The sequence below is a fragment of the Aegilops tauschii genome, chromosome 7, assembly GCF_002575655.3.
Source record: "Aegilops tauschii subsp. strangulata cultivar AL8/78 chromosome 7, Aet v6.0, whole genome shotgun sequence".
Taxonomy (NCBI): domain Eukaryota; kingdom Viridiplantae; phylum Streptophyta; class Magnoliopsida; order Poales; family Poaceae; genus Aegilops; species Aegilops tauschii.
In genome coordinates this window covers 166,806,873-166,830,438 of record NC_053041.3, presented here as the reverse complement: position 1 = coordinate 166,830,438, position 23,566 = coordinate 166,806,873, and the positions used below count along the sequence as shown (strand labels likewise).

General features: G+C 46.6%; 1 protein-coding gene across 1 annotated transcript; it reads left to right on the top strand.

Annotated features, from left to right (window-relative positions):
- Positions 1-15,460: 15,460 nt before the first annotated feature.
- LOC141026969 (uncharacterized) lies at positions 15,461-16,435 on the top strand. The gene is made up of 2 exons (XM_073503876.1): positions 15,461-16,061; positions 16,200-16,435. Exons 1-2 carry the CDS (start codon positions 15,461-15,463, stop codon positions 16,433-16,435), a joined length of 837 nt encoding a protein of 278 aa, XP_073359977.1.
- Positions 16,436-23,566: the final 7,131 nt, after the last annotated feature.

Here is a 23,566-nt window from a genome sequence, read left to right as displayed (position 1 = left end):
TGGCTCGGCGCCGGGGCGGGTGAAAGCAAAGAACCGGCATCGTCTCGAAGGCTACTGCATGCTCTACTCTGACTACTTCACCGATGCTCCACTTCACGGTGACAGAACATTTCGGCGCCGTTATCGGATAAGCAGAAAGCTTTTCCTCAGGATTGTGAATTCCATCCGGGAGTTCGACAACTACTTCAAATGCAAGATGGATTGCACCGGCAAACTTGGATTCACCTCCATCCAGAAATGCACGACAGCGATGAGGATGCTTGCATACGGAGCTCCCGGTGACTCACAGGACGACTATGGGCACATGGCCGAGTCCACCAGTATAGAGTGTTTCTACAAGTTCTGTCGGGCAGTGGTGGCAGTGTTTGGACCGCAATACTTGAGAACACCCAATGCGGAAGACACTGCTCGGATCCTAGCACAGAATGCAGCAAGAGGATTTCCTGGGATGCTTGGAAGCATCGACTGCATGCATTGGAAATGGAAGAATTGCCCATTTGCTTGGCAGGGGATGTACAAAGGCGCCAAAGGCGGTTGCAGTGTGGTACTTGAGGCGGTGGCCACACATGACCTCTGGATTTGGCACTCCTTCTTTGGTATGCCAGGAACTCACAATGACATCAACGTGCTGCAGTGCTCTCCTGTCTTTGCCAAGCTTGTTGAAGGTCATTCTCCTCCGGTGAACTTCGAGATCAATGGGCGGCACTACAACAAGGGGTACTATCTAGCTGATGGCATCTATCCGAGATGGTCGACATTTGTGAAGACCATCAAAAACCCTGTGCCTGGAGGCAAGAATGCCTGGTTTGCGAAGATTCAGGAGGCTTGCAGGAAGGATGTCGAGCGGGCATTTGGTGTGCTCCAATCTCGATTTGCTGTTGTCCGGTACCCCGCTCAGACCTGGTCGAAAGATCAAATGCGGGAGATCATGACCTGCTGTGTCATCTTGCACAACATGATCATTGAGAGCGAGCAGGAAGAGCCAGTGTTTGGCACTGAACCATACCACAGGCAGGGTCCTCTTGCCCAAGTTGATCACTAGCTACCGGCAACCTGGACTGCCTACCTCAGTATGCGTCAGGAGATCCGAGACCCACAGGTGCATCATCAACTGCAGCAAGATCTGATAGAGCACCTATGGAGGCTCAAGGGCGACACCGGGCGCGACGTGTGATGAAATATTAGTTTTTATTTGTTGAACTATATAATTTGTATTGAACTATTTGTTGTTGTACTATTTTGTTGAAGTATTTGAATTTTCTGTGATGAAATATGTAATAAAAAATATATTTATGTTGATAATTGAACGCCGAGCCACGGCGAACCACGCCGAATATGGGCCTATTCTCGCCCATATGGACCTTTTTCGCTGAAATGGGGCTTCAAAATTGGACCAAAATCGGCGACTGGGGGCGAGCTGGGGGCGACGACTGGGTGCAAAACCGCCACCAGCGCCGAACGAATCGCCGGCTCGCCCCCAGGGGGCAATTTTTATGCGTCCTGGGGGGGCCAACGGCTGGAGATGCTCTAAGCTCGTGCGTTCTCTTGTTGTTTAGCCCAAGGCCCAAGACCCAATTCTGCAGCTCCAGGCCCAATAGAACGCGCGAAACGTTATCTCGACCCAATCACGTAAATTAGTACCAACTCGTTTTTTTTGCGGCTAAAATTAGTACCACCTCGTTTATATTATGATTTTGTCTATACAAATCGTAAAAGCGTATTATGACATGAGAAGAAAGCGTATTGTGACGGTGAACCCGACAAAGTCAATCCATGCTTTATTATTAGGGATAGACTAGCACACATGTCCGTGCGTTGCAACGGAAGAACACAACACGCAATGTGCCAAAATTTGGTTATGCAGATGTGGCCATGATCTCTAGCGTGATGATTGCCTTGCGCATCCATGCGATACAATTCTTGATTGGTTCCAACTTCCAAACCTATGTGGAAATCATTGACGAGGTCTATCTCTGGGATCTATTGCGGGAACATATGTTAGCATGAGATAAGTACTTTGAAAGGAAGTTGTTTTGGCTCCGAGGAGCATATGCTACCGAATAAACAGTAAATTTAAAATAAAATTCAAAAAATCTGAATTTTTTATATGTTCATGATAGTGCAACACTATTACACTACAAGAGTGATTGACAATTTTCATGCGCAACGGGATAGTAGTGCTTCGTTCATGAAAAAACCAAAATTAAGTGTAACATTTGACGTTTGATTTGTCTTCTCGCACAGATGAAAATGCTTAATCTTTCCCACTAAATATTTGTAGCTAGCATTTGGTTGTGACAATGAACACATGTTTTTTTTTTGACTTTTGCAAAAAATAAAAAAAATTCGCGGGCAGGATATGCTCCCTAGAGCCAAATTGGATTTCCATTTTTAAAAGGCCGTTTGGGAAACTGAAAATATGACGGTGTTATCATGGCTTGAGTTCCTAAGGGCCACTCTGGAATATTATTTGGCCCAAACGTATGTTGCCATGAGTAACAACTTTTTCCAAACAAAATAGATACGAAATGTAAAATAAATATTAAAATCCAACAGTAAATAAGTTAGTAACCGTTGCCTAGATGTTTTTTGTGTACATGACATGATGTGAAAAATCATTGTATCTTATGTAACTACACTGAATGATTCTGATGGTCATTAGTAAAGACACGAGGGATACGTAACATGCATGGCTTATAGCCTGGAAGAAAAGATTTTTTTTTGCTTCTTCGTTGCAAGGCTAAAACCCATTTTCTAGAACAGCAAAGGATGTACAGGTTTTCAACTACAATTGATAATCCTTTAAACAATGGCTTCCTTCACTGACCACAAAAACAAGATATCCTTGGAACTGAATGGTTTGTTTTTTTACTATGGGGCTGTTTGGTTGGGAGCCCCAGCCTGCCACGCCAAATATTTGGCATTGACCAAGTGCTCGGGCGTTGCTTGGATCGTAGCCTAGGTTTTGGCTCACCAACGCTGCCCTCGCATCATCAGTTCATTTTTACGCCAATATTTTGGCTCGCCCGTGGCGTTGGCAGGGTCAGTGTCAGCAAAAACCAAACAACCCCTATAGAATAGTAGAACCTGTCAATGGTTGACCGCATGAAGAAAAGAGAAGGATCAAGATGTTTCTGTGATGAAGTGATGCCATCTCTTGCTGCACACACTACTCGAGTAGGGAATTGGCGTTGACAACAAAGCCAATTGATACTTTCTTCTTCCTCAGATTTTCTGTTTGATCTTGCAATTCTTGCTCCTGCAGCTCATTTTGTCAGCCATTAAATAAACAATAGTAACAGAAAGAGCATGTTATCTAGGGTGAGGATTAAATGATGTTCCTGATTCATCATTACCGTATTTCTGAGGTCAAATAGCTCATCAAGTAATACTTTATTCTGCAAAAATATCCTGCTTTGTCATAAGCAAGACAGAACCACTAAACACACTGTCATATATAGTTAGCCTAACTCTAGAAAATAGCCTTAAAAGTTGAGCTAAATCCTAACTATAGTGGATACATCACCATTCAGATGCTCTGAAGTAAAGAGGTTTCACTAAGAGAATTTAAAACTAATACATGTTCTTGAACTGAAGCAGAACAAGTTCTGAAGCTGCTGAACCGAAGCTTATGTAACAAGTTTTCTACCTTCCTTGACCTGATACGCCTGAGGGATATTTCTGTTTGATTCTCAATTTGCTCAAGCACCTTCATGCTAAGTGGACCCACAAATACACCAAGTAATTTGTACTGACTGAGGCTGATAAACCGGACCAACATTGCAATATATATACAGCAACTGTTCAACCCCATCTCTGAAAACTACCTTTGTGAACTTTGAAGATATTCAAATCTGGTCACTGCAGTAGCTTGAGGTCTCCATTCCTGATGGCACTCACGTTCTTCTTCTATCCATTCCTCGTCAAATTATTTGAAAGAAAAAACTTGGAAATATGCATTGTGTTGAAACATTGTTACTGCAGTAAAAAGATAAGTAAACCACAAAGCTATAAGTTAGGGACTTTGTGAAAATAGAAGAGTCATTTCTAGCATGAAGAAAATAAAAAGACGTAAAAATCTTTATTATAATATGGCTTCATATTCTGAACAAAGGAGGCAAAGTGTTTTGGTTAAATATTCTGTAAATCTGTATCTGCTGTACATATTTGTTGCACTCATACGAATTCATGATACCTTGCTATCGCATCAAGGTTAATTAGTGCCAATAAATACATGCAAAGAGATATTAGTACATGCCAAGTAGTAAAATAAAAACAGATCAGCTCAAATTGAGATACAATCAATCAGCCAAAGGGAGTTGGGGAGGAAGAGAGGTTGCAGAACTACCTACATAATCGGTATTTTATTATCTAGATTATGCTAAACATCTAGGTAGCAGCAGAAAAATGAATCATTGAATGGTTACTTCACAACATTGCTGAAGCCACATCATTCAAAGCCAGCGACGAATTTATAACCAGAACTACCTAGTATTATGTTATCATCTTATGCTAAGCATCTTTAGTAGCAGTAGAAAGAGTAATCATTAAATGGTTATTTCACAAGGTTGATCAAAGTGCAAAAGGTCATATTTCTATCAGTTCTGGTCTTCTAGACCTTCTGGGTGACAGAATAAAATGCAATTTCTTGATCTAGTATTAAGTCTGTAGTTTCCATGAAACAAATTGTAGAAACTGAATTCATGCACTGATAGATACAAAGTCTGCAAGATGATAATGAGGGAAACACCAATGGACAGAAAACATTAACAAACATAGACGTGGTAGCTTTCTACAGCAAACCTAAATATTAAGGAATACGTGACTAACTACATGGACTTGTTTACCACTGTTCATGTCTGCTGATTGCTAGGTGTCCCCACCTCTTCGTTTTTTTTCTCTCGCAGGTCATGACTTGACTCTTGTCGTAATGTTTCACATGGCATACCAGGTCCTCTTCCTGAGTTATCATCCTCGGCTTCTCGCACATCTTCACCTCCCCTTCCTATTGTTGTCAATCAACTCACCCTCAAAACTGAAAGGAGCAAACCATCGGATTATTTCCGAGAGAAAGGGACTGCAGCTTGGACCCTTGTGGCAACAGTGCCTTGTGCTTGCCGGCGTCCTCCTTTGAGACTTTCTGCCACGGTCAAGGACGCCCAGAACATTGCTGTCCGAGCAGGCGAGGCAGAAGAGGCGCCATTGCAAGGTAATACAACTGGGCAAATCAATTACTTGCATCATGTTTCTTCTTCAGGCGTAGCACAACCCTTAATGGAGGAGGATAAAGCAACCTTATGGGGTGAGTGACCATGGTTAATGTCGAGTTCGAGGTCGGACTCGATGACGTTCTGGCTCCAAGCACTCACTCGGCAAATAGTTCATGGAGCTTGGGGCAGCGTCATGGGCCGATGACGCATAGGACCTGCAACAGCTGGCGTGATCAGGATGAAGGGGATCTGACGGGGGCATGGTGGGGCGCTGCGTACGGCGGCGATCTGGGGCGGCGGCGAGCAACGCTGGGGAGGCACGAACGAACGGTGGTCCGCCAGAGAATCGTCGAGCTGGGAGCACGGACGGACGGCTACGTTGACCGGGGAGCCTCACGGCAGCCGTTGGGACCCTGCCAGCGGCGGTGCCTCCCCAGCGTGTTTGGTTCGGGGGAATTCGAGATGGGGAATGAGAGTTGAGGGGTGAGGAGATTAAAAGTCCACTGTTTGATTAGAGGGAATGAGAGTTTAAGTAGGAAGGGGAATGGGAGTTGAGGAAGCCAATTCTCACCTATTTCTTTCCCTGTGAGCAGAGTTTTATCCCACGCTAATTCCCATCATATACCAAACAAGGGAATGAGAGTAAAAATCTACTTTCCATGACTAATTCCTTCATAAACACCCTTGTGCAAACTCCCATTCCCCTGCCTAAGTGTTTATCAAACAGGCTATAGAGGGACGGGGGATCGAGCTCGGGCGACACGAGATTTTGAAATTGTGCGGAGACACGTAGGTGAGGTGTTTTTTTTATGAGGTAGCCCTAATGGGTCTTGTGCGTGCAGGTTTTTTCAGGCAAATGTTTGTTTCTGGTTGTTTCGTGGGAGGCCGGGCTAGGCTTGCGGAGGAGCCAGCGAGATGTCTGGCCTAGGACGATGATCACGGAGAATAACATAATCATGTATGGGCTGGACTAAAGCAGGCCCAAGTCTGCCATGTTGGTACCACGGAGGCAAAAACGAACTGTTCCGTTAGTACTACATCGGTTAATTCCAAAACGTAATCGTAAAAGCGTATTACGACTGGGCGGAAGCGTATTGTGACGGTGAACCCACGGAGTCAATCCGTGCTTTATTATTATTATTATTATTATTATTATTATTATATATATATATATTATTATTACTAGCAAAAAAGGGCCCGTGCGTTGCAACGGGTAACAAAACCGTGGTCTTCAAATCAAGCCATTGATGAGAACATAGTAACTATATGAAACATGCATGTGTGTTGCAACGAGAAAAAACATCACACGCTCCTATCCGCAGAAGTATGACGCAAGACTCTTTTCCAAAAAGAAAACATCACACGACTCTAACACTCCATCCACCCGCCCCGGGCGCACACACATAGGCACATGTCCTCCATTTCAACATGTTACCTCACCCGTGTTGCTGCTTGTCCTCCTCCCCGTCGTAAAAAAATAGGTTAATGTTGGTGTTGTGATTTACCCAAACGATAAAAACATAAGAAGTAACATACTCTAAAAATTCAAAGAAAAAAACAGGATTCAAGCATACACGGTTGCTATACATTGATTTGCTGAAAAATTATGTATTTTGTGGCAACGAAGGAGAAACTCAAAAACCTAAAAAACCTACGAACAGGCAAATCAATTACATGACTAACATATGTCGAGACTCAAGTCGAATCTACAATAGCAGATCCAATTTCATTGCAATAAATAATGCGACCATATCGACATTGGCAGTAATTAAAATCATTTATATGTTCGAGATAAAGATTAGTATCCTATTTGCAATCCACATATCCATACTAAAATATACTCCTTCCATTCCTAAATATAAGTCTTTTTAGAGATTCCAGTATGGACCACATACAGAGCAAAATGAGTGAATATACATTCTAAAATATGTCTATATACATCCGTATGTAGTTTGTAGTGGAATCTCTACAAAGACTTATATTTAGGAACGGAGGGAGTATTATGTTTTCTCATGTTTTTGTTATTATGAGTTAGATTGAAACGGTATATTTTATCTTTGTTACATTATATCTAAAGAAAAACATTCACACTCGATCACTCCCTGTTAGCATTTCTAGATAAATGTTGTGTTGTTAAATCCACATGCATACAGTTGAAGATGCTATCATGTGGAGCCGCAGGGTCTCATACAGTTGGTGTAATACAGATGGCATTGGCTTGAGGTTAAAATATCATTTAATTTTAATAGCTTTCATACCTTGTACGCTTTTGCACCAACACCATCTAAATCTCTTCGAGCATGATACTTCTGGTCAGAATCAACCGATACCCACCTGGAAATTGCAAATCAGCTAAAGGTAAGTAGTGAAGAATAAGACATGATGGCAGAATTCTAAAAAATTTCAGCAGAGCAGAGACTTGATGGGAATTTTGCCAAAAGTCTTACACTGCCTTATACGGTTATATTGCCAATTTTCTCAGATTAATCGGCCTTTGCCAACACCAGCAACATCGCCAATAAAAAAACTGTGCTCTATCACCAGTACGGAGATGATGAAGGTGCAGCTGGCATACATACAACAACAATAAGGATTTACAGGAGGTGTGATGGTACAAATAAAATAATAGGCAAATCATGCATGTACACTACCCGACAAACTTAAACTATTGTCTCGATTTGTATGCATCGTGCAGTTCCTGGGTTGAGTGACTGCTGTTGCCCCGCTTAGGGACAATGTTATACTGGCGTGCTCGCGCGCTTCGTCGTCTCCTCTGCCACTCGTTGTGGAACGTCGGTTAGTGCTGAGCGCCCCTGGCGCCGATGGTCAATCCTGAGATCGTTGTTGGCCGGAGGCCTCCGTCCGTGCGCCATGGAGGGCCATGCCACGAGGGGCACCCGCTCAAGGAGTCGCGTCTGCCTTGGATGATCCTGACGCCGTAGCTGCCTAGGGCTGGAGCGCATCGAAGCTCGTCGTCTAGCGCGCACAGCCTCCGTTTCAAGTTCGGAGCGTGCTCTGCCTCCCGCTCGTCTCTGCCTCCGCTCGCGGGTAGCGCTGCTGCGCCCCGGCGATTCCAACTTCAATCGAAGAAGTTGCCCCGTCACGTTCCCGTCGTCGTCCGCCTCCACCTCCAGTGCGCCTCCCGCCTCCTTCGTCGTTCTTCAGCAGCTTCGGCGACCAATGCCAGGATCTCCCCTGTCCTTGTGCACACCGTGAGCACAAGCAAGTCCGACCCCGCGCTCGCCTTAGGGGAGGACAGAGCTCCGGGCAGAGCGCGTCGTGCGCGACGACGATCGAGATGTGTGCCATCGATGATGCCGCCGAGTAATGGCCTCCAACCGCGGGCACGAAGACGACGATCTTAGAAGCATCAGGCCCCTCCCCTCTCTTTTGTGTCCGGCTGTCGTGGAGGGCTTAAAAAGGAAAAGAAAACAGGAGTCAGGACTTCGAGTCGTATTGGACTGGAGCAAGGACTAATTTAACGCACTGGTGGGCCGGGTGAAGGCCCAATGAAGAGATCACGTGAGCTGGTGACACAGACCGAACGCAAGGAAATCGAGCGTGGCAATAGTACCACCTCGTCGGAACCGCCCAGAGAGACCACGTACGGAAGACGTGAAAAAAAAGAGGACGACGGTGAACCCGATAAAGTCAATCCATGCTTTATTATTAGGGAGAGACTAGCAAAAGGGCCCGTGCGTTGCAACGGGGTTCAAATCAAGCTACTGAGATCATATAATGTATAGCCCACCTTGTTTATTCAAAATCAAATAAAACTGACCACTGGTTGCACTTAACAATTATTCATGCTAATATAATACATTTAGTTGATGGCTTACATGAGACAAGCTTTAGAGACAACAGTTTATTCCAAAAATCTTAGTTTAAATTTAGCATTTGAAACTTTCATTATTCATCGCATAAATACAAATTGTGACTCTGTTTTTGTTTGGGATTTTCATTTTAGACCAACAATACATTAACCATTAAATTAGAAATTGTTCTTCTGAAATTAGTATGACATGTGACTGCTCGAGCAGAATACATAAACCAATTTAATTTAAATAACACAACAAACAATTACAAAAAACAGGTGGGCTGCTTAGCCATGTAATCTACGATCTGCCTTGAGCTGTACTGCAACATGCCCGTGCGTTGCAATGGGAGAAATAAAATCATTGGCGTAATAATAATTGTTTAAGACACTCCATGGGTACATGCCCATCACTTCAATATGGTGAAGCACTAATAGCATAAGCAGTGAAAGCTTAATTTACAATTCAACTTTAATAGTGCCAAAAATAGTTACTAAGACATGCATTATTTCATACATAGATTTATAGCTATAGTGTATCTACTGCTAGTGTCAATTTTTAGCATGTTAATTGTAGTCTTTGTGCACAAAATAAGAGAGTTTTTTACTATACAAAATCTCATTGATGACATTTCCAACAAATTTTTTGCATTTTCAAACCTTATTTTTGCTGGTACAATTTTAAATTGGGGAAATCTAAGGAGCCTAATAATTAATTTAGGTTACCTCAAATTCATTCTTTTTCTTAGAGATATTGAAAATTTATTTTGTCATTGTGAGTTTATTTAATTTTCTGACACAAAGTCTATTTTTTACATGATCTTGGTTGGTCATTGTACCCGAAATAGGATTATCTTTATGGCAAAACAAAGACTCATGTGTATAGTTAGTTTTTTCATTAAGAGCAAGAGCGTCCTGTGCGTACGTGTACATCTACATTTTTTCTTCCCGCAAAAAAAAATGTACATCTACATTTTTTTGGGGTCGCGCTCATGCAGCTATAGCGGCAGTCTTCATCAGGTACCATGAAGATTGTCTTCGTGAGGGAAGACCCAATCCAATCCACCTCCACGTCTCAACAGCGCAGCGACCGCATGCCACACCTCCCGCGTCCCGCACCGCCGGCTAGCAGCGCCTGCCGCGCCCTTGCGTCAGGTTGCAAGATGGACGGGTCATCCCGCCGCTCTGCCGTCAAACAAAAACCCGCAAAGCTGCCACAGGGCTGACTGCATCATCACAAACGGGTTCAAGCGGACACGCCGCATTGTCCGGCGGGCGTCGCAACATTCCGCGTATGCTCCGTCCAATGAAAATACAGAGTAACTCGTACTACCAGCCTACTCTCTCTGATCGGGAGAATCCACAAGCAGCTATCAAGCAAACTCTTCGTCACCGATTCAACGATTCAACTTGATTGCATGGAGTTAAACCGTATACAACGCTGGCCGTCGATGTCTTGTCAGGCGTCAGTACATCCCCTGTCCATCGTCAACAGGATCACATACCACTACCTGATTCAGATGGCCACCATGTACGCCTTCGCCAACGCCGGCTCCGCCGCCATCGAGAAGGGCCGCGCGGCTGTGCTCGCACAGTACTGCGCCTTTGCAGGCCAGCTCCTCAAGTGTCCCGGCAACGTGCCGGTGTGGGGTCCTAAACGACCGCAGCGTGCGTGCGCTCTTCCAGTCCTCGGTACGTGCCCAACCGCAAAGTCTGCGGCTGTCCGCGACATGGAAAGAGAGAAGCTGGTGGCGGACTGTGCTGCTGGTACCTGAGTTCCTCTGCTCTGTGTTGTGTTCGTCGCCAATAGCACCAGCGTCCAGCACCCCGTCGACCGACGAACCCCGCCATCCGCCGCGTCCGGAGCTGGCCTCCACTCTGGATCTGTCGTCCCCATCAACGCAAGCCACCGCACCCTCCTGATCGCCAGTCCCGATGTGCAGCCGCCGCCGACATAGTCTACCTCGATCACCGCCCCGGCCCCTCCCTGCCTGCCTCTATGTGGTGTGTTCATCGCCGGCAGCACGAGCACCCTGCCGGCTGCCGACCGTCGAATCCCGCCATCCGCCGCGTCTGGATTGTCCCCTCCTTGCCTCTATGTTATCTTTTCTTTCTTTTTGAGTGGGATTTATCGGGTCTCTCTTGGCTGATTTTATTTAAAGAAGCGATATGGGACTAATAGAAATTAAATCTCATGCTATCATAGTACCGTGCGGCTGGCTACTTCCCCATAGATGGAAGCCGGGGTTGGGAGTTTGATTCACAAGTGGATTGGATTAGTTTTCATTCTTTTTCCGCCCTGACGGTGGCAGGAGCCGGCCATAAGGAATCGTTTTTCCATCTTGACGATGTGGCCGAGGCAGAGTGCGGAACATCAGGTTGAGGCCCAGCCTGTTGGGCGCGTAGCGGCCTTCGGACTAAATTTTCTTAGACGATGGATAAAAATTCCATAAAATTAGTACCACCTCGTTTATATTACGATTTTGTCTACAACAAATCGTAAAAGCATATTATGACATGAGAAGAAAGCGTATTATGACGGTGAACCCGACAAAGTCAATCCGTGCTTTATTATTAGGGAGGGATTAAAAAAAAATTATTATTATTATATTATTATTATTATTATTATTATTATTAGGGAAAGATTAGAACACAATATGCATGAAAATCCACACTACATATCCCCTAAAAACAAGTTGTGGAACATATGTAAGGGTAATTAGAATACCATGTCGTAATAATAATAAAATTCACACAAATACAACAGATATAACTGGTTCACACAGACCTGCGCATTGTGGATAAGTAAATTTTGGGGTTCCAAAAAATAGATCATGCGTAATGATCAAACGAACAACTAAACAAAACTATAACTATAGATATGCTCTTTCTACTCTTCCTACTTTTGGAATCAGCAATTATATCTTCACAACCAATTTTTGATGCAATTTCTCATTATTTTTGTAGAAGCAAACTGTATGCAAGAAAATCATCTTTTATTGCGTTTTTTTAGAACATCAGCTTTATTGATCACATAACCAAAGATACAAGAGTCTCCCGGATACAATCCGGAGTAGAATGAAAATAACTAGATTAGACAAATTCTTACAAGACTTCGCTAATAGATGGGCAGCCACATTAACTTGCCGACGAACATGCTTGAACTCCGAAGACACAAAGCCCCTTGAAGCAAACTTGATATCATTGATCACCGTACCGATGCTGGAACGATCAATTTTGCTAGAAATAATTCTATTCACCAGCGATCGGCAATCTGATGCAAATAAAACATTTGAAAATGTTCATCCTTTGCCAGGTACACAACCCTCCGTAGAGCTAGCGCCTCAGCAAGTTCGGGCTCCATCGTGCCTTGAATAGGTTCAGAACATGCAGCAATGCATCTACCCTCATCTTTTATTGTGTTGCGCGGCCTTGACTTGATAATCTTCAAGCTCAAGAAAGCACGCTCAGTTGTTAACAGGAAAAGCACGCTCAGTTGATAATCATTCATTCATATATGGCAGCAGTGCTAGAGCATTGGGAGCTAAGAGCATCTCCAGCCACGCCCCCAACAGGCCCCTCAGGCGCCTTTTTACGCGTCAGCGCCGGAAAAAACCCCACTCGCGCCCCCAAGACACCGAAATCCGCCGACTCGGTCCGTTTTTGGGCCCGGTGATCGCAGGCCGAACCCAGCGCACTGGGGGAGCTCGGGGGCTCCGACGCAAGGGGAAAACACACCTGGGCCACACTGTCAGGCGAAAAGTCAAGCAATCGTCCACATTCCCCCCCCCCCCCCCCCCCCCGCGCGCTCGGCCACCACCCTGCCGCTCCCGGCACCGCCCACCGCCCACCACCGCTAGATAGGCCATTCCTCGCCAGAAAAGAGAGAAGGTTTCGCTACGGCAGCCTCCCCACCACCGTCCGAGCGAGTTTTCCGGCGCTCCGGCCGCGCAGGGCGGTATACCGGTGGGTGTGCGCCCACCACGGCCGCCAGGTGTTTGGCGTTTTGTTTGCTCGGCGATGGACTCGGACGAGGAGGAGGCACTCGCAGCGCTGCTGCAGGAGGAAGCCGATGCCGACGTCCAGGACGAGGAACACTTCATTTTCCTCGTCGCCCTCGCCGGCCTGCTCGCGAGCAATGAAAAGCCGCGGCGAGGTGGCTCGGCGCCGGGCGGCAGAAAGCGAAGAACCGGCATCGTCTGGAAGGCTATTGCATGCTCTACTACGACTACTTCGCCGACGCTCCACTGCACGGCGACAAAGTGTTTCGGCACCGTTATCGGATGAGCCGAAAGCTTTTCCTCAGGATTGTGAATTCCATCCGGGAGTTCGACAGCTACTTCAAGTGCAAGAAGGATTGCACCGGCAAACTTGGATTCACTTCAATACAGAAGTGCATGATAGCTATGAGGATGCTTGCATACGGAGCTCCAGGTGATTCACTCGACGAGTATGGGTGCATGGCCGAGTCCACGACCATTGAATGTTTCTACAAGTTCTGCAGGGCAGTGGTGGCAGTGTTTGGACCGCAATACTTGTGAACACCCAATGCGAAAGACACTGCTCAGATCCTAGCACAAAATGCAGCAAGAGATTTCCTGGGATGCTTGGAAGCTTCGACTACATGCATTGGAAATGGAAGAACTGCCCATTTGCTTGGCAGGGGATGTACAAAGGCGCCAAAGGCGGTTGCAGTGTGGTACTTGAGGCGGTGGCCACACAGGACCTCTGGATTTGGCACTCCTTCTTTGGTATGACAGGAACTCACAATGACATCAACATGCTGCAGTGCTCCCCTGTCTTTGCCAAGCTTGTTGAAGGTCATTCTCCTCCGGTGAACTTCGATGTCAATGGGCGGCACTACAACAGGGGGTACTACCTAGCTGATGGCATCTATCCGAGATGGTCTACATTTGTGATGACTATCTCAAACGCTGTGCCAGGAGGCAAGAAGTCCCACTTTGCGAAGGTTCAGGAGGATTGCAGGAAGGATGTCGAGCGGGCATTTGGTGTGCTCCAATCTCGATTTGCTGTTGTTCGGTACCCTGCTCAGACTTGGTTCAAAGATCAAATGTGGGAGATCATGACTTGTTGTGTCATCTTGCACAACATGATCATTGAGAGCGATCAGGAAGAGCCAATGTTTGACACTGAACCATACTACAGGTAGGGTCCCCTTGCTCAAGTTAATCACCAGCTACCGGCAACCTGGACTGCCTACCTCAATATGTGCCAGGAGATCCGAGACCCATAGGTGCATCAACAACTGCATCAGGATCTGGTGGAGCACCTATGGAGGCTCAAGGGCAACGCCTAGCTCGACGTGTGATGAAATATGAGTTTTTATTTGTTGAACTATATAATTTGTATTGAACTATTTGTTGAACTATTTGATTTCTATTGATTTTCTGTGATGAACTATGTGATAAAAAAATCACTTATGTTGAATTCACGCCGAACCACGGCGAATATGGGCCGATTCGCGCCGATATCGGGCCATTTTTCACCGAAAGTGGGCCGAAAAGCGGGCACATTTGCGCCAAAAATGGGCCGATATTGGCGCCTGGGGGCGACGACTGGGTACCCAACCGCTCCCAGAGCCGATTATACCGTCGGCTCGCCCCCAGATGGCGATTTTTATGCCTCCTGGGGGGGCCAATGGCTGGAGATGCTCTAATGGACATCTTACAAGAAAACACGTCGGTGTCCACGGCGATGGCGTCTGGCGCAGAGCACATGCCGGGTGGCCGACTTTGGCATGGTGCAGTGTCGTGTGTAGGGCTGCCGGCCGTCTGCTCCAAGCCGGCCAAGAAGGGGATAAGGCCAACTCCAGCGCGCGACCCCATCCCGTCCAGGTGCGTCCGTTTGGAGTAGAACGGACAAATAGCGCGGCCCAACGCGCGACCCCAAACAGACAAATGTCCGGATTTCGTCCGTTTTCGACCCATTCCTGGCCCAAATTTGCGCCGAGTTTGGGGTGGAACGGACATCACGCAGACGGGTTGGACGCACGCCCTTGTCCCCCCGTGCCCCGCCTGTCGGGGACACTATCAGTCCATTCGCTTCCAACGCCTCCACCCGCTCCCCCCACCCCACCCGCCGCCGGTGTCGCCACTATTCTCCGGCCGCCTCCTCACTGCTCACCCCCCGGCCGTCCATACCAAACGACGTCTTGACATGGCCACCACCACGCCTGCGCTTTCATAGGAGTTTTGGCCGTCGCTTGGAGGAGATTTGGCCGTCGTCGTCGTAGCCGATGCCAGAGGGGATACGACCGCTGGCGACGGATATGGACCACGGCAGCCACGACAGTTTCCGTCGAGTGCTCCAGAGCGGCCAGTAGCCGGCCGCCAACCACCTCTGCTGCATCGAGGTGATCATCGTGGCCTCTTTGCCACCATGACCGCAAGGTGTTTGACACTTTGCCCACAAAGGTATGGACAGTGGAGATGAATTTTTCTTCCACCACTTCATTTATTCATCGGACGATTCGTCCTCGGATGACGAAGATCTTGTGGTGGTTGCATTGGTCGTTCATGACCACATTGAACGGCAACTTGGTCGGTACCGGGGGTCAGTCCCTGGTCGTGCTCCCAACCTAAACCGCAACAAGGAGAGAGGCCACGCCCTGCTCTATGCCGATTACTTTGCGAACACCCCGCTCTTCAAGCCGGATAAATTCCGTCGCCATTTTCGTATGGCAAGGCATGTGTCCAATCGTATCCGAGAGGGAGTGGTTGCTCATGACCCATTCTTCGAGTGCAAGACGGATGCCCTTGGCAAGCTTGGATTCTCCTCTTACCAGAAATGCACCGCGGTCATCCTCATGCTTGCATATGGAATTCCAGGCGATCTGGTGGATGAGTATGTGCAGATGAGCGAGTCCACATGTCTGATGTCACTGTACAGCTTCTGCAAGGCCGTAGTGACAGTGTTTGGCCCTGAGTACTTGAGGCAGCCGAATGTCGCTGATACAGAGAGATTGTTGGCGACCAACGCAGCTAGAGGCTTTCCAGGCATGCTTGGCAGCATAGATCGTATGCACTGGGAGTGGAAGAACTGTCCATTTGCTTGGCAGGGCCAGTACAAGGGGTATGTTAAAGCGTGCACTGTCATATTAGAAGCGGTGGCTTCACAGGATCTTTGGATATGGCATTCTTTCTTCGGCATGGCAGGTTCTCACAATGATATCAACGTGCTGCAGCGTTCTCCAGTCTTTGCAAGGCTTGCAGAAGGCCACTCCCCACCTGTCAACTTTGAGATCAACGACCACCAGTATAACAAGGGATACTACCTAGCCGATGGTATATATCCTCAGTGGTCAACTTTTGTGAAGACAATCTCGAACCCCCAAGGTGAGAAGAGAAAGAGATTTTCCCAAATGCAAGAGAGTGCTAGAAAGGATGTGTGATGCGGAGCATCCCACGGTCATCTCCATGTACACCTTCATAGCACATCAAGCCCCAAGTGGACCTACCGGACTTAAGGTGAACCCGCTCCTCTTCAAGATTTACACGAATATCCATAGAACTTGGTTGCTACCTCACCATGGATCGTTGTGCATCAATAGGTACGAGGGTGACCGCCACCAAGCAGCTAGGAAACTTCCCAGAGGTCAAGGAGAAGGACCCCAAGCCCACATGGAGGAAGAAGGAACCCAACAGGGGCTGGACAAGAAGTCCCAGGCGACCCCGTGCGCACGGGCCCCCGAGACCCGGTGCCCATGGGCTACACAGGGAGCTGGCGCTGGAGCACCCCGTGCGCACGGGCTTGTACCGTACCCACGGGACCCCCGTGCGCACGGGCCCAACTTACCCCGTGCGCACGGGCTCATCGGGATGGACGGCCGAGAGTCGCCTGTTGGGCCTCCACTTCGTCCCTTTCCTCCACCTACCTATATATATCCCTCTCCCTCCTCCATTTAGACTTAGGAAAGTATATGAGAGACATTAGTGAGCTTTGCTCCTTGTACCCACTCCTTTAGGAGATCAAGACCTCCTAGGAGAAGATCCCTAGTGGATATCAAGCCCCCCATCTAGGGAAGGATCCCCATCATAGGATCATCAAGACCTCTCTCCTCATAGGATTGGGATGAACTAGTTACCTTGTATCTTTCCTTTGTTGTCCTTGAATCGTTGTGATCTCTTGTGTGTTCTTGGATCTAGCATATGTGTGATTGGATCTAGTCAATTTGAGTGTTTTCCCTCTCTTGTGTTCTTCGTGTTCTTGGGGATTTCCCCTCCAATTCGTGAAAGATCACCACATAGGGTTCCACCCTACAACATCTTGGTATCATGAGCCAAGGTTTCTCACGAAATTGGAGCCCCCCATCTTGTTCTCTAGCGTAATTTTATTGTGTTCTTTCCCCAATTTTGAAAATCTCCACCAAAAATAGCCCCAAATTTTTTTGTGATTTTTTGGTTTGATGAGGTTTTGTTGGATTTGATCCATGGATTTGCTTGGTTTCAAGTGGATCTAGCTTTCCCCCATCTTTTCTCCACCATCCATCCCCAAAATCTCTCCAATTTTGCCCTCGAAATCTTCATTTTTCATCACGAAATCGCGAATTTTCCGCCCACCCCGTGCCCACGGACCCCAGACCCCGTGCGCACGGCCCCCCGAAAAGTCTCTAGACACCCCGTGCCCACGGACCTGTACCGTGCGCGCGGGACCCCGTGCCCACGGGCTCCTACCCCCGTGCGCACGACCCCCCCAGGTCAGCCGCGAGCACTTCATCGTTTTGCCCATAACTTCCACATCCGGAGTCCGATTTTCGCGTTCTTTAGCTCGTTGAGAAGCTATTGACATCCCCCATCCATCTAGATAGGTTCCAACACCATTTGACTCCATGAAATTGTTGACATTTTGGCAGCTTTGCCTAGGCCTTCCACCATATCATCCGCAAACCCACCATAGCCTTCCGCAACCTAACCCATGTTGCTCCATTTAGCATTTGTAGTTGTTTGAGTTGTGACTTGAGTCTCCTAAGTGTTTCGGCTACTTAGGGACGGTTGCTTCTTCATCAACCACCACCACCACTTCCGCATTGCCATCTCGGCTACCACCATTTGACTTTTTTCGTATGAGATTTTGAGTTTGCGGTTTTTTTACCGTTTCTAAGGTGTTTCAGCTACTTAGGGACTTCTCTACATCATCTTGGTATCTACATCAAGAACACCGCCACTCATCATCGCCACGAGGTCGTCATCGACATTGACCACTTCACCAATTTGACACCCTAACCGTACGCAAAAACGGTAACCTCTATGTCACCTTGGTATCGTGGTATCCCATCATTGTACATTCTTGCCATTACATTGATAACCCTTAGCCCATTTTGCGTCACTTGCCTATCGAGACTAGCCTTTGAGTATTGCCGACAACGTTACTTGTGCACATTAGTGATCTACACCATCCATTGCATACATACCATATCATATTGGTATCATATCATCCCTTGTGTCACAAGATTGTTCCCATATATACACACAATTTCTATCTTGGTTTGCGCATTTCGCATTGTGGCCATATCAAAAAAAAGAGAGAATAAGCTTTTAAGCAAAAGAAAAAGAGAGCAAAGAGCTTGTAAGCAATAGCCATAGCATCATACCACATTACACATAAGATTTTCATATCCGATCATCTTGAGAAGAACACCAGGAACATCATACACATAGCATACTTGGGATAGAAAGCTCATACATTTTGCATCTTATAGGTTGTGCACAAGTGTCGTATCCGCCTATTGAGCAATCGTGCTAGCGTCTGTCTTGAGTTGTGCAACATGAGCGTTTTCCGTGGATTCCACATTTTGTGCTCATTCCTTGGTTACACGACCCCATTTTATCTATCCGTGTGTGTGTTTCCGTGTGCCACATATTGCTATTGGTCTACTTGTTTCACTTGCAAATTTGTCAATCTTTTCCAACATTATTGACTCTTGCTAACATTTTGCATTAAGTTTTTGTGCACTATCCTCACCGAGCTCCACCATAAGCCTTACTTGTGTAGGTGTGAGAATTGACAAGATCCGGTACCAATTGTGCTATTTCCTTGTTACATTATTGAGTGATCATTGATCCATCTTCAACATTGGATAAGGTACATTGGTCTAGTTCTTTCCTTTTTTCCACTCACATTTGCTCGAGTCTTGTGATGGAAAGGCAAGGCATTTCATCTCCGGTCATCCACGACAACGACAACGTGAACAACTACATCACCAAAACGCCCACCTTCGGACTACAACGAGCAATGCAAGGCATTGTGCGACTCGCCATCGACATTCGCCAAAACGAAGCAAGGAAAAGGGACTACATCAACACCAAGTTGGCCGAACAAATGGATCAAGTACGAGACTTGGTGGCCAACTACAAGTCTTCTTCCCCTTCCTCATCTTCAAGGCGGCGACGCTCTAGTAGCAAATCTTCGGAACGCCATCGAGCTCAAGCACTACAACGCCATAAAGATGACAATGCTCGACACGCACAATCCTACAAGTCCGAACATGCTCTACTTCACACCAAGGATAAACTTCATGAGCACAAGAGAAGACCGCGAGACGAGTACCAACAAGACGGAGCTATGACTACTACCACCACTTCGGCATCTTCGCCAAGTGTTATCAAGGCATCTTCACCTTTGGACGTACGGCATCTTCGCCTACTTCCCACGAGTACGCCTACTTCGACATCATCAAGTCCAAGGCGATCACCTACGAGTGAGGGCGAGACTTCCATCTTAGGAAGCCCCTCATGGAAGACAGCCGAGCATGGAAACTTCCCTTTGGTCACGGAGACGAGTTACGAGGTGCCACATCATATGGACCTCCTACAAGACGGCGACAAGACGGTCGAGCAAGGGCCATCCCCTTCGACCATGGCGACATATATGAATTGAGTGACTTGTGCCACCTTATTGAGAGTACGAGTGACTTCACCACTAGCCCCATATATGATGAGTTGCCACAATTCCCATGTGAGGAGAGCCACAACCCTCACCACTTGAGTGATATGAGTGACTCCACCATATGTGAGTTTGAGTGCACCTACCTTGAGGGAGTGAGTGAACCACCACATAGAGAGAGTGAGATAGTTGATAGGTCATGTGAGGCCAATTTCAACACTAACGACTTGACCTCTACCTCTATTGTGTCTTCTCATTTGGTGCTAGGTCCCATTTATGATGATGCGTCGATCCTCGACAACTTCGTCCTCCATTTGGAAAAGATGATGGCCATGGTGGAATATGATGCACCCCCCACATGGTTCCATCAAGATGAAGATGACCACCATTTGGTCTTACCCACCTCACCTACACCACTTGAGTGGAATGAACAAGGTAACATAGGTGAAGGTGATGCTCTAGTCCCACTAGTGGACATTCTTGACATTGATTGCTTGCATGATGTTGATCCACCTATTTCCATGCTTCATGCTAGTGCGACTTCCTCATGTGATGATTTATTGCCCATTTATGATGAGTATGATGATTGCCATGTGGAGTCTATTAGTTGTGATGCCATGTTACATAGGATTTCTTGTGACAATTCTTTAGGTCACATCATGTTTGACAATCCACTTGACTTATCATATGTTATGCATGAGATCAACCACATGTCATTTTTGCAATCTCATCGTAGTGACTATGCACATGCCATTAAACTAAACCCAATTTGCACTTATGGCATAGATGACAAGCCCATGGTTATTGGCATTTGTTTCTCTTGTGATGATATTGATATGCTCCCTTTGCATCATTTATCTCATATGTCATGCCATGACCACCTAGCTTCGGACATGCATTGCTTGACTTGTTATCAATTTTCTCCACATGTTGATTCCACTATTGTTCATGAGGAGACCCCCATAGTTTCCTCATACATGTTAGGAGATTTTGATCCATCCTATCCTTTGCATGATTTCCATGATTGTGTGCACCATATGCTCCCCATGAATAAAAATGCTATTATTATGCCACATACTTGCTATAGTTTGCATCCTCATCATGTTGAACACAAATAACTATCATTGCATGATGGATGACATGTTTCTTTACCGTCCCTCAAATTTCTTTGAGCATTGCTTATCTTGTGCTAACGCACACATGCACATACACATCATGATGGATGTGAAGGAAATATGCCCTAGAGGCAATAATAAAGTTATTATTTATTTCCTTATTTCATGATAAATGTTTATTGTTCATGCTAGAATTGTATTAACCGGAAACATAATACATGTGTGAATACATAGACAAACATAGTGTCACTAGTATGCCTCTACTTGACTAGCTCGTTAATCAAAGATGGTTATGTTTCCTAGCCATAGACATGAGTTCTCATTTGATTAACGGGATCACATCATTAGAGAATGATGTGATTGACTTGACCCATTCCGTTAGCTTAGCACTTGATCGTTTAGTATGTTGCTATTGCTTTCTTCATGACTTATACATGTTCCTATGACTATGAGATTATGCAACTCCCGTTTATCGGAGGAACACTTTGTGTGCTACCAAACGTCACAACGTAACTGGGTGATTATAAAGGAGCTCTACAGGTGTCTCCAAAGGTACTTGTTGGGTTGGCGTATTTCGAGAATAGGATTTGTCACTCCGATTGTCGGAGAGGTATCTCTGGGCCCTCCCGGTAATGCACATCACTATAAGCCTTGCAAGCATAGCAACTAATAAGTTATTTGCGAGATGATGTATTACGGAACGAGTAAAGAGACTTGCCGGTAACGAGATTGAACTAGGTATTGAGATACCGACGATCGAATCTCGGGCAAGTAACATACCGATGACAAAAGGAACAACGTATGTTGTTATGCGGTTTGACCGATAAAGATCATTGTAGAATGTGTGGGAGCCAATATGAGCATCCAGGTTCCGCTATTGGTTATTGACCAGAGACAAGGCTCGGTCATGTCTACATAGTTCTCGAACCCGTAGGTCCGCACGCTTAAAGTTCGATGACGGTTATATTATGAGTTTATGTGTTTTGATGTACCGAAGGTAGTTTGGATTCCCGGATGAGATCGGGCACATGACGAGGAGTCTCGAAATGGCCAAGACATAAAGATCGATATATTGGACGACTATATTCGGACTTCGGAAAGGTTCCGAGTGATTCGAGTATTTATCGGAGTACCGCAGAGTTACAGGAATTCATCGGGGAGAAGTATTGGGCCTTATTGGGCCATACGGGAATAGAGGAGAGAGGCCAAAAGGAAGGAGACGCGCACCCCCCTGGTCCGAATTGGACAAGGGGTGCAGCCCCCTTTTCCTTCTCCCTCTCCCCCTCTTTCCTTCTCTCCTACTCCAACAAGGAAAGGAGGAGTCCTACTCCTGGTGGGAGTAGGACTCCCCCCTTGGCGCGCCCTCCTCCTTGGCCGGCCGCCTCCCCCCTTGTTCCTTTGTACACGGGGGCAGGGGGCACCCCATAGACACAACAATTGATCATTGATCTCTTAGCCGTGTGCGGTGCCCCCCTCCACCATATTCCACCTCGATAGTATCGTAGCAGTGCTTAGGCGAAGCCCTGCATCGGTAGAACATCATCATCGTCACCACGCCGTCGTGCTGACGGAACTCTCCCTCAAAGCTCGGCTGGATCAGAGTTCGAGGGACGTCATCGAGCTGAACGTGTGCTAAACTCGGATGTGCCGTACGTTCGGTACTTGGATCGGTCGGATCGTGATACGACTACATCAAGCGCGTTGTGCTAACGCTTCCGCTTTCGGTCTACGAGGGTACGCAGACACTCTCTCCCCTGTCGTTGCTATGCATCACCATGATCTTGCGTGTTCGTAGGAATTTTTTTGAAATTACTACGTTCCCCAACAGTGGCATCCGAGCCAGGTTTTATGCGTAGATGTTATATGCACAAGTAGAACACAAGTGAGTTGTGGGCGATACAAGTCATACTGCTTACCAGCATGTCATACTTTGGTTCGGCGGTATTGTTGGATGAAGCGGCCCGGACCGACATTACGCGTACGCTTACGCTAGACTGGTTCTACCGACGTGCTTTGCACACAGGTGGTTGGCGGGTGTCAGTTTCTCCAACTTTAGTTGAACCGAGTGTGGCTACGCCCGGTCCTTGAGAAGGTTAAAACAGCACCAACTTGACGAACTATCGTTGTGGTTTTGATGCGTAGGTAAGAACGGTTCTTGCTCAGCCCGTAGCAGCCACGTAAAATTTGCAACAACAAAGTAGAGGACGTCTAACTTTATTTTGCAGGGCATGTTGTGATGTGATATGGTCAAGACATGATGCTATATTTTATTGTATGAGATGATCATGTTTTGTAACCAAGTTATCGGCAACTAGCAGGAGCCATATGGTTGTCGCTTTATTGTATGCAATGAAATCGCCCTGTAATTGCTTTACTTTATCACTAAGCGGTAGCGATAGTCGTAGAACCAATAGGTGGCGAAACGACAACGATGCTACGATGAAGATCAAGGTGTCGCACCGGTGATGATGGTGATCATGACGGTGCTTCGGAGATGGAGATCACAAGCACAAGATGATGATGGC

Bases quoted from the DNA above. Each gene is read 5' to 3' on its own strand.
- LOC141026969 (XM_073503876.1), top strand. From the start codon at position 15,461: ATGGACAGTGGAGATGAATTTTTCTTCCACCACTTCATTTATTCATCG. The intron at 16,062-16,199 runs GTATGCACTGGG...TCGGCATGGCAG, and splicing joins CATGCTTGGCAGCATAGATC to GTTCTCACAATGATATCAAC.